The sequence below is a fragment of the Zootoca vivipara genome, chromosome 1 (genome assembly GCF_963506605.1).
Source record: "Zootoca vivipara chromosome 1, rZooViv1.1, whole genome shotgun sequence".
NCBI lineage: Eukaryota > Metazoa > Chordata > Lepidosauria > Squamata > Lacertidae > Zootoca > Zootoca vivipara.
Window position 1 is genome coordinate 21,731,546 of NC_083276.1, and position 18,500 is coordinate 21,750,045.

Sequence of the window (18,500 nt, forward strand, 5' to 3'; positions counted from 1 at the left end):
GAGACTCTTGAGAGTCCCATGGACTGCAAGAAGATCAAACCTATCCATTCTGAAGGAAATCAGCCCTGAGTGCTCCCTGGAAGGACAGATTGTGAAGCTGAGGCTCCAATACTTTGGCCACCTCATGAGAAGAGAAGAATCCTTGGGAAAGACCCTGATGTTGGGAAAGATGGAGGGCACTAGGAGAAGGGGACGTCAGAGGACAAGATGGTTGGACAGTGTTCTCGCAGCTACGAACATGAGTTTGACCAAACTGCGGGAGGCAGTGCAAGACAGGAGTGCCTGGCGTGCTATGGTCCATGGGGTCACGAAGAGTCGGACACGACTAAACGACTAAACAACAACAAGAAGAAGCAGGCAGCAGCTAAAGACAGAGCCATTTCTGCTTGATTCCAAGACTGTGACTCTGGGACAGGCAAGACCTTATAGGTCCGGATGTTAATGCTGTGAGCCACCCCAACCCAACCCAAATCTTAGGCTCAAGTTGTATATTTGTGACCATATATCATAAGACACCATGGTCTCCACTGTCTCCCATTCCAAGGAAATCAAACCCTGGGAAAGCGCCCGGAACCCCTCGGAGACTGGGGTGGCATGCAACAATACATAGAAAGCAGCCATATACTGTCTATCTAGTGCAGTATTGCCTGTATACCTTGTGAAACATGGACCACTTATAAACGCCATCTCCAACTCCTCAAAAGATTCCATCAACAGTGTCTCCAAAAATTTTACACATCACTTGCAAGGCAGGAAACTAATGCTAGTGTAGTGGAAGAAGCAAAGATCATCAGTGTCAAAGCAATGATTCTTCAACATCAACTTTGTTGGACTGGTCATGTTGTTTGGATGCCTGATTATTGTCTTCCAAAGCAACTACTCTATTCTGAACTTAAAAATGGAAATTGTAATGGTGGTGGTCAACAAAAGAGGTTTAAAGACTCTCAAGGCAAATCTTTAAAAATGTAGTATAAATACCAGCAACTGGGAAACACTGGCCTGCGAGCGCTCCAATTGGAGAACAGCCTTTACCAAAGGTTTCATGGACTTTGAAGATGCTCAAACTCAGGACAAAAGGGAGAAATGCACTAAGAGGAAGGCACACTTGGCAAACCCTCACCATATCAACTCCCACTCAGAAACCTGTGTCCCCACTATGGAAGGACGTGTGGATCCAGAATTGGCCTCCAAAGTCATTTACGGACTCACTTTTAAAACCATGTTTATGGAAGACAATCTTACTTGGCTACGAGTGAGAAGAAGAAGAAGAAGAAGAAGAAGAAGAAGAAGAAGAAGAAGAAGAAGAAGAAGAAGAAGAAGAAGAAGAAGAAGAAGAAGAAGAAGAAGAATCTATTTGCGTTTACTATATTTATTTTGCCATTACATTTTAATTCTACCTTTTCTCCAAAGAACTCAAGGAAGGAACTCATTCTTTGCCCATCAGATGGTTGAAGCTCTCTTTGGTATACATTTGGTTGGCAACAAATTGTTTAGGAAGGGATAAGATGAGACATAAGCAAGATTGTTCTTGAGGAAGGCTTTCTGTCTGCCCTATGCCAGTACTGCTGCTCCTCCCGTGGCACGCTCCTCAGTAACATTTGCAGCGGGAAAGGCTTCCCTTCAAACTGCGAGCAGTTTTTTTAAAAAATCCTGGCAGGCTCCTCAGGAGTGTTGTGAGGAGTCTAGCCAGTTGGTGAGCTCTCTAATCTAAAACAGCTGTCCCCAGACTGAGGCCTCACATTTGCATTGTTTAACATACTTAGAAAATGAAGTGTTCATTTTTAACATTCCTCCTCCAATTGGTTTAATGCTGAATTACAGAAGAGAACTAAGCAAAACCAGGTGCTTTTGCTGTATTCTCTCCAGTGTCTAAGGAGGAGCAGATCTCTCCTTCTCCCTTCACTCTTCTCCCCTCCCTCCTTCCTTCCCTCCCTCCCTCCTCCTCCTTCCTTCCTTCCCTCTTTCTCTCTCTCTCTCCTTCTGCTTCTCTATGATTTTGGGTCTTTCATTCTGTGGAATATAAATGATGGCAGGACTAACGTTCTGGCAAAAGGTTTAATGTGCAAAACTATTTTTCAGCTATTCAGCTGTGCACACATTATTTCCCCCGCTCAACTTTTTTCTTCAGTTTTGGACATGACAGGATTAAAAAGGTAGGTCCTATGTGCTCTCTCTCTCTCTCTCTCTCTCTCTCTCTCTCTCTCTCTCTCTCTCTCTCTCTCTCTCTCTCTCTCTCTCTCTCAGTGGTTACTGAATGCAAACCTTGCTTAATAGCTGATTTCTCTTCTCCTATCACATTTGCTAAAACTGTATGTAAACTACCGGTAGCAGGAGGGAGAGCGGGAAACAGACTATTCTGTAGCATGATGTATACGTAGCATCTACCAATATCCTTTGCACTCTTTTCTGCCCTTGATAGCTGCAGTAACTCATAGAAAGTGTGGATCTTAAAGGGGGTTTCCCCTCTGTGCAAACATGCATTAAAAAAATATTGATTTCATCATTCACTATTATTTAACTGCTATTGCATCTGGTGGCTGAGCCAGCCTCTCCAGCTGATAAATGTGACAGATCTCTTGAGAATAGCTGTCTTGAAGAAGTGATAGGGATTGTAAATAGAACTCTTACAAAAGTAAACCTGGAAACATGACACTGAAGAGATATACAGAAATTCAGGGATTTGTTGTTGATGATGAAGATTATATCACTCTCCCTGTAAATGGTGCTTTACAGAGGAAGCAAAAAAAAAAAAGTCAGGTCTCTACCCCAAGGAGCTTGCAATGTAAATTTTGAATGGGAAAAAATGACAGAGGGAGGAAGAGGAAGGCAAGAGGTGAATAATATGCACAAGGCCAGTTACATGCAGCTAGGAATTAAGCCAAATCCTTAATCTTGCTGTTGACTGGTGACTCTGAAACCTCTTTCTTCCTCCACCCTCAAAAGTGTCGATGATCAGACCTTTATGTGTAGCACTTTCAGTACAGAGGAACAGAGCTCCTTCAGGGCCATTTAAGCAAGAAAGGTCTACTCTGAATACCAGTTGCACCAGCAAAGGATGACTTTTGCTTTCATGCGCTGCTTGCAGGTTCCATGGGTGCACCTGGTTGGCCATGGTGGCAAACTGGACTAGATGGAACTTGTGTCTGACCCAGCAGTCATCTTCCTATGCTATATTTGCACGTGTGCATGTTCTAATGTGTGGATGTAACCAACGTGTGGTCACAAACAGGTGTGCCATATACTGGTATATTAATCAGGGATCCAGGATTGCCCACTCTCATTGGCAAACCCAGGTTTGCTGTGTAATATGAGCAACAGCTTGATTTCCTTCTACTTGTGCTATACAGAATGAATCTGCACTTGGGTGTGCATTTTTGAAGTTGGACTACCTCTCTGGAAAGCTTCCAGGAGCTCCATAGACAAAGTTCAGCATTGAATGACATATGACATAGCACTAGGCAGTGTCTCTGGAGAACAATTCTAGTTTTCTATGACTGAAAGGCCTGCCAAGCAAGCAAACATCTGCCTACACAGGATTACCAATGGAGGGATTTGCTTGTTTGTTTGTTTTTGGTGCTTTTTTTCTGAATCATGTTCTAAAGGGCTTGAGAAGTTGCTGTTAGAATTAAAAACAGCATTGTTTGCCTCCTCTGTAATATGCAGAGAGAACAAAATATGCTGTTAGCATCCACTTGTGCTTTGGGAGTTGAAAACTCTGGGAGCGGCAATGAGGAAAGTTTTCTTTGAAGCACTGGCCTTCCTAGAAAATGTTTTAAATCAAATCCCCTGCAAACAGTTAAATAGACATAGAAGCTATATATTAATAAAGGTGCAATCAACCAAAACGTTGTATTGCACAAGCTCAATTGTACTATCATGCTCTCTTATACATCAAATTTCAATGGGGCTTGTACTAAAAATTATGAGCGAGTGGCACTGTGGGTTAAACCACAGAGCCTAGGGCTTGCCGATCAGAAGGTCGGTGGTTCGAATCTCCACAATGGGGTGAGCTCCCGTTGCTCGGTCCCAGCTCCTGCCAACCTAGCAGTTCGAAAGCATGTCAAAGTGCAAGTAGATAAATAGGTACCACAACAGCGGGAAGGTAAACGGCGTTTCCGTATGCTGCTCTGGTTCGCCAGAAGCGGCTTTGTCATGCTGGCCACATGACCTGGAAGCTGTACGCCGGCTTCCTCAGCCAATAACGCGAGATGAGTGCTGCAACCCCAGAGTCGGTCACGATGGGACCTAATGGTCAGGGGTCCCTTTACCTTTTTATGTCTGCTAATGTAAACAAGTTGCTTTCCTGGAAAGTAGATCACACAAATACAGTATGAACTGAAGTTCAAGAAACTTATGTTGAGAGACTGAGAGATTATATGACAACAAATCTACAGAAATATAATGCTCACATTTTAAACATTTGATTTCCAAGGCATAGGGAAAGCTGTATTTTAACCTTAAGTATTGTGAAAATATTCACCACTCTTATACCACATTAAAAGTCATGGCTTCTTCCAAAGAATCCTGGGAACTGCAGCTTGTTAAGGGTGCTGAGAAGTGTTATGATTGCTAAGGTTTCAGTGGTTCATACACAATCTTTTATCTGGAAGAGCTAATGATCAATTGTAATGATGAGCTGTACCTTTGAAGAGTTGGCATCCAGCACCTAAACACAGGACAGATATTAACCCAGCGATTCTCAAACTGTGTGCCATCCGAAAGTGTGCTGTAAAAATAAAATTAGGCGTTCTTTTAAGTATAGACTTCACATGAAAGGCAGCATGAGGTCTCACTAACTCTACTGGGAGACCAAAACGATAAAACAACAAACAGAGGACAGCAACTCCCTGCTAGCTGCAGGATCACATGGCTGAAATTCTCTACAGATGGGGAACCTGTAGCCCCTGTGGATGGTTTTGTAGTACAGTATATTTCCCATCATCCTATGCTATCTGGGTCTAATGGGAGCTGGAGTCCAACAATGTCTTGGGGGGCCACAGTTTCCCCACAGTTTCTGCCTAGTCCCAACAACCAGGAAATGACCCTTAAATATACAGCAACTCTATTTTAAAGAACTGTTCAATAGGCCACAAGCTCCTCCTGAATGCTTTTATGTACCTTCTTTCATAAAGTAGGTCCATAAAGTTAGGTCCAGTCGCAGACGACTCTGGGGTTGCAGCACTCATCTCGCTTTACTGGCTGAGGGAGCAAGCGTACAGTTTCCGGGCCATGTGGCCAGCATGACTAAACCACTTCTGGCCAACCAGAGCAGCGCACGGAAACGCCGTTTACCTTCCCGCTGGAGCGGTACCTATTTATCTACTTGCACTTTGATGTCCTTCGAACTGCTACGTTGGCAGGAGCAGGGACCGAGCAACGGGAGCTCACCCTGTCACGGGGATTCGAACCGCCAGTCTTCTGATTGGCAAGCCCTAGGCTCCGTGGTTTAGACCACAGCGCCAAGGTGGCTGCATATTACTTGACTCTGTGAATGTTTCACTGCCCTGCCCTGCTATTCTTCTGTTGGGAGTGGGTAATATAGCCATGTCTCTTGAGGGTGGCCAATTTTGCTGTGTTGTGCAATCATACCTGGTGCAGAGAAAGACAGCATCACTTACCCTCAGAGGAAGTGCACATTACGGTCAGGACAGACCTTTGTAGGCAAAAGCCCAGAGTCTTGCTCAGCGGAGAGCAGCCTCAAATGCAACAGGACTGGCTTGCCACATATTAAAGTCAACAAAGTGAATATATAAGCCTTGAACACCCCACCACCACCCATGGGTACTGCAGTTATGAGTGTGCTTGTTCTCATAACCCCATTTTCAGATTATAATAATTATCCTTAGCTAAATGTTCCTCTGGTGTAGCTCTGGATGCAGCGGTGGCTAAGTGCAGTGGGGTCATATCAGAAAACAGGTGGGTTACACATATCACTGTCCTGCATAATGATGAGGTTTATGTTCCTATTGCAGGATAATTACCATTTTCATGGTGGCTGCCTGCCTCTTAAGTTGTGGGAAGACGCAGGTAAGATATGTAACAAATATTTCAATGTTTTATACAAGGAGATTTCATGACCATGGACTGCCAAAGAGGAAGACCAGGACACAGTGCAATATTGGATTTGTAACAAAATAAAAAAATTCCTTCAGTAGCACCTTAAAGACCAAGTAAGTTTTTATTTTGGTATTTTATTTATTTATTTTATTTTGGTATAAAAACTTAGTTGGTCTTTAAGGTGCTACTGAAGGAATTTTCTTATTTTGTTTCGACTCAGACCATCACGGCTACCTACCTGTAACTAGAAATATTGGATTTGTGTTATACTGTTGTCTTGGGTCAAGGCAGAACCAGAGCCTGACATCTGCATTAGACTTACAGTGGTTTCTCAGGTTAAGAACTTAATTCGTTCCAGACGTCCGTTCTTAACCTGAAACGGTTCTTAACCTGAGGCGTGCTTTCGCTAATGGGACTTCCTGCTGCCGCTGCGCCGCTGGTGCGTGATTTCCATTCTTATCCTGGGGCAAAGTTCTTAACCTGGAGCAACCACTTCCTGGTTAGCGGAGTTTGTAACCTGAAGTGTCTGTAACCCGAAGCATCTGTAACCCGAGGTACTACCAGTGGTACCTCTGGTTACGAACTTAATTCGTTCCGGAGGTCCGTTCTTAACCTGAAACCGTTCTTAACCTGAGATACCACTTTAGCTAATGAGGCCTCCTGCTGCCGCTGCGCCGCCACCACGCGATTTCTGTTCTCATCCTGAGGTAAAATTCTTAACCCGAGGTACTACTTCTGGGTTAGCGGAGTCTGTAACCTGAAGTGTCTGTAACCCGATGTAGCACTGTATAGGAAAACACGCTGTAGGCCAGAATTCTAAGGTGTGCAGTGAAACCCTGACAGTAGAGAGTTTAAAATAAAAAAATTAAAATTAAAAGGAGGTCCAGGCCCAGAGGCCTACCATTTGATGAGAATGAAAAATAACAATAATAGGTGGCCAGGTTTTTTTTTATTTATTTATTAGATGGTCTTGAATTTTTGTAGTTGTTAACAATATTTTAAAATGTTTTTATTTGCGATTGTTTGTCTCCAGTCTGGCCTGTTAGCAAAAGGAGTTCCACTTGTATGACAGAAGTCCCCTTCCCTCTCATCTGCCTATGCACCCCTAACCCCAAATAGTTTGGCAGCGTTGGAGGATTGGTTCCCAGAAAAGTTTGGGAAGGCACAGGGGGGATAATAGCGAGGGGACTTTCTGTTGCTACAACCCTTTATTTTCAACTGTATTGTTTTGCCGCTTTGTTGATTGCTGCCCTGGGCTCCTTGCAGAGGAACTGCAGGATGTTGATGGTGATAATAATAATAATAACAACAACAACAACAACAATATAGAACCCTGGTAGCATAGCTGTCTCTGGGATGCTAGGAGCACAGTCTCTCTCTTTTTGGCTCTAAGGAACCGCAATCTGAAACTGAGGAGATGGGGGTAGAGATGGAGATTCTGAGGAGAACTGTAAACATGACAGAGAGACTGAGGAGATTACAGAGAGGGAATAAAGGATCCATATTGGCAGAAACAGTGGCAACAGTTTATGCCTTTTGCCGTCACATAGTAGCTCCAAGGCCAAGGTGTGTGACAGAATCTGAGGCCTAGCCCTAAAGCCAGCAATTAAGTTTGTCAGATTCTGAATGCTCACCTGGCCGACTTGAAAGCTGGACTCTGCTTTTATTCCATTGCTTAGAGGCGTTTTAAAAATCATATACTTGCCTGAGCTGTTCCTCTTCATCCCTCACCTCTTTCCTCCTTCCTGTTAAATAAATTCTAGCTGTTGCCTTTCAATTTAAATAATTTGCTCACTAGTTGCTTCACCTACCTATGGTAGACATTTACACATAGCAAAAAAAAATAGGATAAAATAGGATACATGTTTTCATAAACATTCCACATGCTACTTTATATGTATAAGATGCAAATTTAGAAATAATTGCTGCAATTTAATTCGAAATGCATCTGATGTGCATATGTCTGCAGCTCAGTGGCTTGGAGGGCTCAGTAGACACCGATGATTGCAGCTCCTTCCGCCCGCCCCGCCCCCAGTACCTTCATCCATTCCGGCACTTTGTAAAGGTGTGGGTTGAATGAAACTGTCCTGGATGTGGGGCCTGGATTTCATTTTCTACTATAGACCTTATTGCTCATTTCAGTATGTTATGGAAGCAAGGCAAGGATCACTGGTTCATGGCATGGCAACCTAAGACATCCAACCGTAGACACGCCTCTTGTATTCCTGTTGCAAAGGAGCAGAGCAGGCATGGCATTAGCTCAGCAATCCACTGGATCCCTCCATGGCATTGGATTCCTAACCCATGGACTTCTCCCCTGGACTACACAGATGGCACTCAGGGCCCGGCTGCGGTCTGGCCCTACCATCTGGGTTCCTCTCCAGGATCATTGCTAGGCATCATATTGAACTCCTCCCATTGTTCACCCCAGTGAGCCCAGCCTCTCCATGATGTCACCTTGGGGCTGATGACATTATCCCCCTCCACCCCTTCTCAGCCTTCGGATTTGGGTTTATGTGGAAAGCAGTCAGTTCAGGGGCCTGAACATCAGCTTCCCAGGACCAAGCATCAGGGACATAGCCCTTCTAGTGGATCAGGTATTTCAGGCAAGCGTGGTGCTATCAAAAGTCTAAGATGTGTCATACTTCAGATTATTCTTCCCACTTGATGTTCACTGGGGGTGGTGGGCTGCTGTCAGATTGGTATGGGTGTGGTGGAGGGGGCAGGGATAATAAGGGTGGAGCTACATGGAGAGCCAGAATGTGACTAGGTTGATTTGTACTTCAATGACACAGGACCCAAATCTGAGGGCTTCTAACTTGTGGCTTCACGCTCAGATGGTCTTTTCCAGGTGGTTAGTGCACATCAGCAGCTTTCATGTAAGTGGCCTTGGCTCCTTCTAGTTTTTGTAGCAGCTATTGTATAGCTTGCAGTTCTTGGACAAAGTCAGTAGCTGAAGCAACCAATAAAGCATGGGTGGAATCCATAGCTGGTAAGGAATGGAGTCTATTGAGTGGAGGTCTAGAAGCAGTTGCATACAAATTTGGGAGTCCAGTGCAAGGGTTCAAAAGGAGCCATCTTGCTGAAGGTGTCGACCACCACTAAAATTGTAGTGTGGTGCTGAGGTTTGGGTAGTTCAGTGATGAAGTCCATAGAAACCATTTCCCACGGTCCAGTGGGTGTAGAGGGTAGTTGCAGGAAGCAGGCCGGCCCACTAGCAGGTGTCACACAATTTTTGTACATTCCTGTGCATATTTTTCTACATGGTGGTTTATTTTTGGCCACCAGAATTCATGAGCGACCGTGTTCAGGATTTTATGTTGTCTGAAGTGTCCTGTAGTGGGATTATCATGGCATTGCTTGAGCATTTGGGCTCTAAGTTCTCATGGTGGCACATAGATTGCTTTAGGATGAAAGAGTAGTCCACCCTGAACAGAGTAGCCGGTGGAGCTGTCAGCATTAGGGGAAGTTAATTCTTGCATTTCCCCCCTCAACAAATGGATTTTTGTTGCTCCTTTAAAAAGGTAAAGGACTTCTGACAGTTAAGTCCAGTCGCGAACGACTCTGGGGTTGTGGCGCTCATCTCATTTTACTGGCCAAGGGAGCTGACGTCGGTCCTCAGACAGTTTTTCCGGGTCATGTGGCCAGCATGACAAAACCGCTTCTGGTGAAACCAGAGCAGCACATGGAAATGCTGTTTACTTTCCTGCCGGAATGGTACCTACTTGCACTTTTTAGCATGCTTTCGAACTGCTAGGTTGGCAGGAGTTGTCCACTATCAATTGCTCTGGATGAAGGGTTCAGTTCAGGCTCCCACTCTGCTCTGGTGCTGTTGTATTCCGGCTTGAAGGAGAAGGCATCCTCTCATCAACTTTGGATGCTGAGTATGTTGGCGATCTTGAAATGGAACCAGGTGAAAAACTGGGACTCGTAGAACTGTCGTTGATTTAGTGGCCAGGCAATCCGTAAGTTGTGGATCTCTATGGTGTGTTGTCACACGTTGAAAGTGTCTTTGATGTGTTTGCACCAGATGGTGTTGTTCTGTTTGGGCAGGGTTTGGGGGAGTAGTATACATGTAGGGACAAGCTGCTCCTCCCATCTCTTCAGCCTGCAGCAGAACCACCCTGATAGCCACATCAGAGGCATCAGGTTCCACAGCAAAGGTATGGGCAGATCTGAGTGGTATATGATCAGTTCAGAAACAAAAGGTTCCTTTAGGTATTCAGAGGCTTTCTGTGTGTCTGCTGTCCACTGAAAGGACTTCTTTCCCTTAAGACAGTCTGTGAGTGCAGTGGTGGTTTTCAAACCTCCAGTAATCATTAGCAAAGCCAAGGAAGCTTTGCAAGTTTTTGCTTAGCTTTGGGGGACTGCCAGGTTGGCATGCCATGTGTTTGGTATGGGTCCATCTCTACCCCTTGGTGGGAGATACAGGTATCCAAGGAAGTTGATGCTGGAGAGGTCAAACTTGCACTTTTCCAGCTCGACATGGAGATTTTCCTGTTGTTAACCACTGGAGCTGGGGTGACTCCAAGCAGATAAGGATTTTGTCTGGTTAAACCACCACGAAACTGTCAAGAAAGTATCTGAATATGTTGCTCATGAGGTGTTAGAAGACAGCAGGGGCATTCCAGAAACCGAATGGCATGACAGTGTATTCATATTGTCCATATTGGGTTTGGAAAGCAGTCTTCCATTCATCCCCTTCTTGGACTCTTACTAGGTTGTAGCCTACTCTATGATCCAGCTTAGTGAAGATATTGACAGTGCATGGCCTTTGATCAGTGAACAGAGGTAGTGATTAGGGATGGTAATCCTGTTTAGTGCACAGCAGTTGTTACATGGATACTCCTGATTTCTTCTTCGAACAGGATCGGGGCTCCAGCAGGAGACAAGGAAGACAGGATGGATCCTCACTTGAGGTTGGTATCAGTGAATTCTCCCAGTGCTTCAATGGTACCATAATAGGGACAGTGAGACGGGAGCTAATACTCCTCTTTTTTGCAGAACAAGCCTCTGTCAGTTGAGTATTTGGTGGGAATCTTCCGCTCTGCTGCCCTCACACACATGAATGGATCATGCTATGAACTGATCCCAGTTTCCTTGGAACTTGACCAGTGAGCAGATGAGTCTTGACTGGTGGGGAGCTGGCTGAGCTGCTTGCACAAGCTGTCCTCTCAGGGTGGGAATCTCCAGGGCCAAGGATGGAGGGCTCAGTGGACATGGATTATTGCAGCTGCCTGCCCACTCCCAGCACCTTCATTTATTAGAGCACCTTGAGGAGGTGTGGGTTGGATCAAAATGTGGGATGTGGGACTTGGACTCAGATCTCATTTCCTACTATAGATTTCATTGCTCAGACCAGTATGTTCTGGAAGCAAGGACCACTGTTTTAAAGGAGCAGGGCATGCATGGCTTTAGCATAGCAAGCGGGATGCAGCTCTGGACTGAGCAAGCAAACGGGAACTCTGCCTGAGAAACTGTGCCTGAGTTGTCTGTCTGTACCAGTGCCAGCATCTCTGTGCCCTAGGTGGCAGAGGAAGCAACAGGGCACCTAAGAATCACACTGGGCATCAGCCACCTCCTCAGTGGGCAGGGGCATATCAGTAGAGGCTGATGCAGGCTGAAGCTCTGGTGGCACCAGGGGCAGTGCTGGTGGCAGAGTAGTTGAGGCTGGTACTTATGAGCTAGGTGACAACCTGCTGAGATTCCTCACCTGTAGACTCCTCCTCACAATGCACAGATGGCAGTCAGGGGCCAGGCCACAGTCTATCCTAACCTGGTTCCCTCCCCAGAGTCATTGTCAGGCACCATTTTGAACTCCTCCCACTGCTCATCCCAAGTGGCCCAGCCTCTCCAGGATGTAAACAAGGGGCTCATAAAATTTGTATCTGCTAACGTTCCCTTTCTTCTTTCCCTTAAGGGTGAAGACACACCCAACATTGTTTAGATCAGCGAGGCCACTCTGGAAACTCTCCTTCCATGGAGGTTTCTAAGCAGAGGTTGGATTGCCATCTGTCATGGATGCTTTAGCTGAGTTTCCTGCATTGCAGGGGGTTGGACTAGATGACCCTGGCTTTCCTTCCAACTCTACAATTCTATGAAACAACCTCAAGCTTAGTTTTTTTCTCCGTTCTCAGATTAAGCTCTAAAAACCCTTGCAAGTCTGAAGCAGAAGGTGATGCTGATATATGGCCCCCGTCAATAATCCCCCTCTCTATTTCTCAGAGCAATCTTGCAATAAAAAACAATTAGTTTTACTAGTGGGGAGCACTAATAGTACAAGCACACTAATAATAATAATAATTTATTATTTATACCCCGCCCATCTGGCCGGGTTCCCCCAGCCACTCTGGGGCTAATGAACTGATGAATGTATGAATGTTTGTGCAGTGTTTTGTTAACTAAAAAAGGCAAGCAGCCCACCTGAAGAGCCCATAGGGAAGAGGAAATCTGAGGGTTTATCTTCAGTTGTGAGGCCAGGTGGAAGCAAGGCTCACTTTAAGAATAAGAATAAAATACACCTAATTCTCGTCCTGACCCCACACACATTCTGAGAGTGTCTTCTATAAGGTTTATATCAATATATATAGATGACAGGTATCTCATATAACTTCTGTAAAGGTAAAGGGACCCCTGACTATTAGGTCCAGTCATGGATGACTCTGGGGCTGCGGCACTCATCTCGCTTTATTGGCCGAGGGAGCCAGCGTACAGTTTCTGGGTCATGTGGCCAGCATGACTCTGGCAAACCAGAGCAGCGCACGAAAATGCTGTTTGCCTTTCTGCAAGAGCAGTACCTATTTATCTATTTGCACTTTGACATGCTTTTGAACTGCTAGGTTGGCAGGAGCTGGGACCGAAAAACAGGAGCTCACCCTCTGGCGGGGATTCGAACCACCAACCTTCTGATCATCAAGCCCTAGGCTCAGTGGTTTAACCCACAGCAGGGGCGTACCCAGGATCAAAATTAGGGGGGGGCAAGGGGCGGGAGGGGAGGGGCCACAGTGGGAATGTGGGCGGGGCTACGTGGCCTGCGCCTCCCAGTTCTTCCGAGGAGGCGGCCCCAGGCTCCAGAGGCGTGCGGGAAGCGCAAGCTTGTGGCTGCCTCCTCCGCGCCTCCAAGCTGTTTCAAGGAGGCGGCCCCAGGATCCCGCGCCCAGCACGAAGCTCCAGAGGCGCAGGGAGCGTGAGCTTGTGCCTGCCTCCTCTGCGCCTCCCAGCGCTTTCAAGGAGGCGGCCCCAGGCTCCCGCGCCCGGCACGAAGCTCCAGAGGCGCACGGGGAGCGCGAGCTTGTGCCTGCCTCCACGCCTTGCAGCTCTTTCAAGGAGGCGGCCCCAGGCTCCCGCGCCCGGCACGAAGCTCCAGAGGTGCACAGGGAACGCAAGCTTGTGCCTGCCTCCTCCGTGCCTCGCAGCTCTTTCAAGGAGGCGGCCCCAGGCTCCCCCGCCCAGCACGAAGCTCCAGAGGCGCGTGGGGAGCGCGAGCTTGTGGCTGCCTCCTCCGCGCCTCCGCCCCTCCCTAGAAGCAGGGCTGGTGGGCGGAGGCGGAGCCCAGCCCAGCGGAGCGCGAGTTCAGCGTTCCCGCCCGCCGCGCCGCGCTCTCTGGTTCCCCGCCGCGCTTGGCCTTGCCAGAGGGCGCGCCGGGGAGCTGGAGGGAGGGTGCGGCGCGGCGCGGCGGGAATGGCGAACTCGCGCTACGCCGGGCTGTGCTCCGCCTCTGCCCACCAGCCCTGCTTCTAGAGTAGGGCAGCTGCCCTAACTTGCCCCGTGGTGGGTACGCCCTTGACCCACAGCACCTTGCCATAAAGCCAAGGGATAAGTTGAAAGTTCGATGTTATAATTGGGGGGGGGCGTCTTCAGGCATTTGGGATATTTAAAAATGAAGGGGAAAGATGCACAGCAAAGTTCAAAGGCCTGTTTCTAGACAACAGTCATGTTTAAATTGCAAGAAAAGCACCACCACCTAGGTTGGGTTAAGTGCATCATTTTTGCTTTGTTTTATCCTGCTCCATTACTAAAGATACAAACATTACTAAAGAATATTTACATGTCGTCTGAAATACAAGGGAAAGGTGGGCGACTTCTCCCATCCTTTCTAAATGGCTCCCCTGGCTATAGTCAACAAAAGAGAGATGTACAGTAAATATAAACGCTGCAATATTTTTTTTAATAGGTTGGGTATGTATCCTTGCAAGTCCCTTCCACAAAATGAATCCATTTATGCTTCCAGACAATGGAATTATTAAGTTTCACGTGGTTTAAACAGGCTTGCATCTTGAATGGCAGATTGCTATATTTATAGAGTTGAACCCTGCTAATGGCAAACGTTGGAACAATGTGGGAAAGTGATGGGAAAGAGGGTGGTTTCCTGAAGACCTCGTGTTCACCCAGCAAGATCCTCTAATGGTCTGCCAGAAGATGCATGATGGAATTTGGAGAAACTAAAGCCAATGATTTAGTTGAGCCACCTGGTCTTTTGAACTACAGTAGTTTTTACCAAACTCATTGTTAGCTTCTTCTTTTTTAAAGAAACCTTTAAAAATGTATTTAAATTTCTTGTTGCTTTTCTTTCCTTCCTTGTCTCTTTCTCTCTTTGAAAAGGATATCAGAATAATGAAAACTTCAAAATCAGCTTGTGCAAAGGGGTGGGGTGCGGGACACAGGTTTAAGTTATGACTGTGTACGTACCATACCTTTAAAGCACCCCCCCCCAAACTTCAACTGTTGTTTGTTATGGGTTCTGGGAATTGCAGTTCTGTGAGGCGTAAACTACAGCTCTGAGGATTATGGGTGGGTATGCTTTGAGTGTCCTTTAAGGATATGGTGTGATAATTTTGCAGTAGTTTTACATTTAGGGCTGTTCCACACTTCACTTGCCCTGTGCATGGGGCTGAGTGGGGCTTCCCCCCCTTTTTTTTCTTGTTCCGCAGCTTTCCTGGAGAAAACACACACTTTACCACTGAATTGGGACAAATGGCAACCCATGCAAAACCTGATTGCTATTTGGTTCAATTCACTGTTCAACTGTGGGTTTTCTTGGGGGAAAGCGGCAGGCCAAATGGCAGCGTGGATGAGCACACTTAATGACAAGAGTAAATCTAGCCCTGACCCAAAAGAATGGAACTGTTATATTATCTCTATTGTGCACATTCTCTAGTGGTAGAATGCTTTGTGTTTAGGACCACAGTCACCTATGAGTTTCATCATGGCACTTGTGGGTCCCACCGTTCTTTCATTCACCTATCTTAAAGTGGTACCTGAATTTGTGTGTCTGCTGCAAATTTCGCAACTCAGCACAGAAGTGTGGAAGGGAGAATGCTAATTCATTCTGATCTGTGTTCACCCAGGTTTCCATTGACTGAGTGTCCTTTCTTTTCTCTTTTTAGCAACAATGCTCAAATGGGTTTGAGATGGACCGTACCTTGGGCCAGTGCTTAGGTAGGATTTGATTGCATCAATTCCTTTGAACCAGGATTCGACTACTCATTATGTACAGTGCCTTTGTCTGATCGTAGCATATTGATTATGGTTCTGTCCTTCAGTATGTCTGCTTCAGGATGTTAACTGCATCTGCTACTTTCTGTTCCTCCAGAGGGTAGGACCCAAACCAATGGGTTAAATTACAAAGGGATTTCAACTAAATGTTATGAATAACTTATTGGTGGCATGAGCTGTTCTCCTTTGTTAGAGGTGTTTAAGCAAAGGCTGGATGGCCACCTATCAGGGATACTTTAACATCAGATTTCCTGCATTAGCAGGGGGTTAAACTAAATGACCTTCGGAGTCACTACCAACTTATGATTCTAAATGGCTATGGTTGGGGAAGATCTCATTAATACGTGGTGACAATAGCCAGGCTGCTGGATTTTGAACATATAATCTAGGTTCAAATCCATACTTGCCAGTTGAATCCATGTATTCATTTGGTGGTATTTAGTATGACCACCAAAGCTTTAGTTAGAAACATAGGAAACTGTTATATGCTGAGTCCATATTGTCCACACTGATTGGCAGCAGCTTTCCAAGTTTTCAGACAGGGAGCCTTCCCAACTCTAGCTAGAGATGACGGAGATTGGACTAGGGACCTTTTGCATGCAAAACCCTCTCCCAAATTCATTCGTTGTTATTTAGCTCTCTGGCAGAGGAGACAAAACAGGAATAGGGTCTCCAAAATGGTGACTGCAGTCTAATCTTATTAATCAGTTTGTATCTGTCTGAAGTCAATTCATTACGACACATGAAATAACTTTCAAATGTTGGTGAGAGCTAAGAGGAGATCTGAAACAAATCCTCAGAGTTTAATATCCTGTAACCATGTTTAAGCAAGCAAGAGTGTAAAAGAAGTTTGCAGTTCCAGATTAAGAGCCAAGTTTCACAGCTGCCAATTCAAACCATCAGTGTCAGGGGTGGTGGTGGGAAACCACAAGATTGAAATTTGTATCCCAATGTTCTGTTACAAACGTGTTAGTAAAAAAAGGCTACAGGAGTTTGTAATTAGCAATGAAACCATAGTAGAGAAGGCAATAAGAATGGGATCTTTTACATTTTCATTAGAAACGTAAGAGTAGGATAAGATAAAATAATGTGGGTTAGATGGGGCTTTCTGAGTAGTCTAGTTTATGCCGGACCTCTCTCTGTTGGCCTGTGTTGATCTTGTCAATGTGGGACTACATTTTATTGTACCATTAGATGGTTCTTAGCAGCTGTGCGGCGGAATGTTAAAAATGGGCATCTGGGAAATTGCATTACTGCTTCACCTTGTGCACAAACCATTATCAATCTGCATGACATGGCAAGACCAATGAGCCTTCCATTGTTTTAGTTAATGAAATAAATGTATGTATGTATGTTGAGTTGTCTCCAGAGTGCCCTTTAGTGAAGAGAAGGGCCCCTTCCAGGTCTGAGATCCAGTGGAGGCTCCCACTTGAGAACATATGGGGAGGCACCTTTTGGCCCATTGCCCTCTGCAGCCCCCTCTTCTGGGCAGCTTTCCCCACAATGTTCTATTCTCCACTGCTGTAGAACTGCTCTGTTGTTAGGCATGAGCCAGCAGTAAATCACACTGTGCAAGTTGGAGTTAACTCTATATTAGCAAAATCACAATCTGCAAAAGAGTGTTAGGTCTAATGAATGCATATGCATAGCAACTCATCTCTGGTAGGTCTTGCCCCCATGAAGCAGTTGCAGAGACTGAAGGTTCCCGCCTCCCCATAGCTTCCTAAGTCCTCTCCTCTCCATGGTTTTCCCCAAGCAATTTGAGACTGTGCTTGCATGAAGATAACTTCTTATCTGCCCTATTCATGCCTCTCCTGGTTCTGGGAGACCAGGGAGGAGAGGAACCTGTTGCAGCAGGAGGGGGAGCCACGCATGACTCTTCACTAGCCTGACTCATTTCTGCTCTTGGCCTCTGTCGTTCCACTCTACTGCTTCAGCTTCTGCCTCTGATTTTGGACTTCTCTTTGCCACAGACTCCGAGCTCACTAAACCATGTTACCTCCTCAGCTTCTGACACATCCTCTTCCCAGTCTTCTCCCTCTGACCACTAGCACTTCCTGGGCTCTGAGCCATCTTCCCTTGGTGGCCCCCCCACCTGGTTCCTCCCACCATTCCTCTGCAGCCAACCAGTCCATGGCATCTGTGGTGTTTTTAGTGTGGGCTCATGCACAAGAACATGAGAGGTTTTGGGGCAGGGGGGACACTGACATTCTTAAAGCTTGTGAGGACACATCCCCCCCTGGTGCAGCTTGAACTCCCACCTCCTGCTTGCCAGCTCCATGCCTCGTGCAGTTAGCCAATGGATGCTGTTGCTGTTGCTGTCAATATGGGGTAGTGGCTGCCCTTCTTGTGACCTGCCTTGCCCCTTGGCTTCTTTAACAAAAGGTTCTTTCCCTCACATGGTTGGTCTTGAACCTTTGAACCCAGGAGGACTGTGCAGAGCCCCATGTATTAGCAGTGAAGTGAAGGCTCCTTCTACCTTTTTTGTGGAGCATAATGGAGTTCTAGAGGAATGCCTGAGGACTGGCAGTGGTGGGGCTGTTGCCTCTGCAAGTGATGGGATGGGTGGTACTATGATATAATATTGCCTGTGGTGTGTATATGAAGGTGCTGGGTGCGTGTGATGTCACTCTCACAAAACCACTGGCTCCCTCTGTGTGGGCGGCATGTGGGCGTTGTCACCAACATAGTTCTGGAGTCACTCCTGGGCTGAGCACACAGTGGATGTGTCTGATGTTCTGCTAGTGTGTAGCAGCATCATATTTCTCTCCTGTAATAGGGGGAAAGTATTAAAAATGCCCCCCCCCAAGTTAGTGGTGGCTTAATTAAAATAAAATAAAATACTATTATTGAGTTTTCCTACACTTCTGTAACAAATAAGGCACTTATATTGAAATGTTTATAGTATGAAAATGCATATAAATGACAAATGATGAATTGATTAAATG

The 18,500-nt window shown here is 46.0% G+C and overlaps 1 protein-coding gene across 2 annotated transcripts in view; it reads left to right on the forward strand.

The window, feature by feature from the left end:
* Positions 1–1,815: 1,815 nt before the first annotated feature.
* FBLN5 (fibulin 5) overlaps positions 1,816–18,500 on the forward strand; it is a 59,709-nt gene continuing 43,024 nt past the window's right edge. The window contains exons 1-4 of one of the 2 annotated variants that reach the window (XM_035107353.2): positions 1,816–2,153; positions 5,973–6,027; positions 10,926–10,976; positions 15,444–15,495. In XM_035107353.2, the coding sequence (XP_034963244.1) occupies positions 2,059–2,153; positions 5,973–6,027; positions 10,926–10,976; positions 15,444–15,495 (253 nt within the window). In that variant the 5' untranslated portion in view covers positions 1,816–2,058. The remainder of the gene's footprint in view (positions 2,154–5,972; positions 6,028–10,925; positions 10,977–15,443; positions 15,496–18,500) is intronic. The other variant, XM_035107363.2, reaches the window with a different exon arrangement.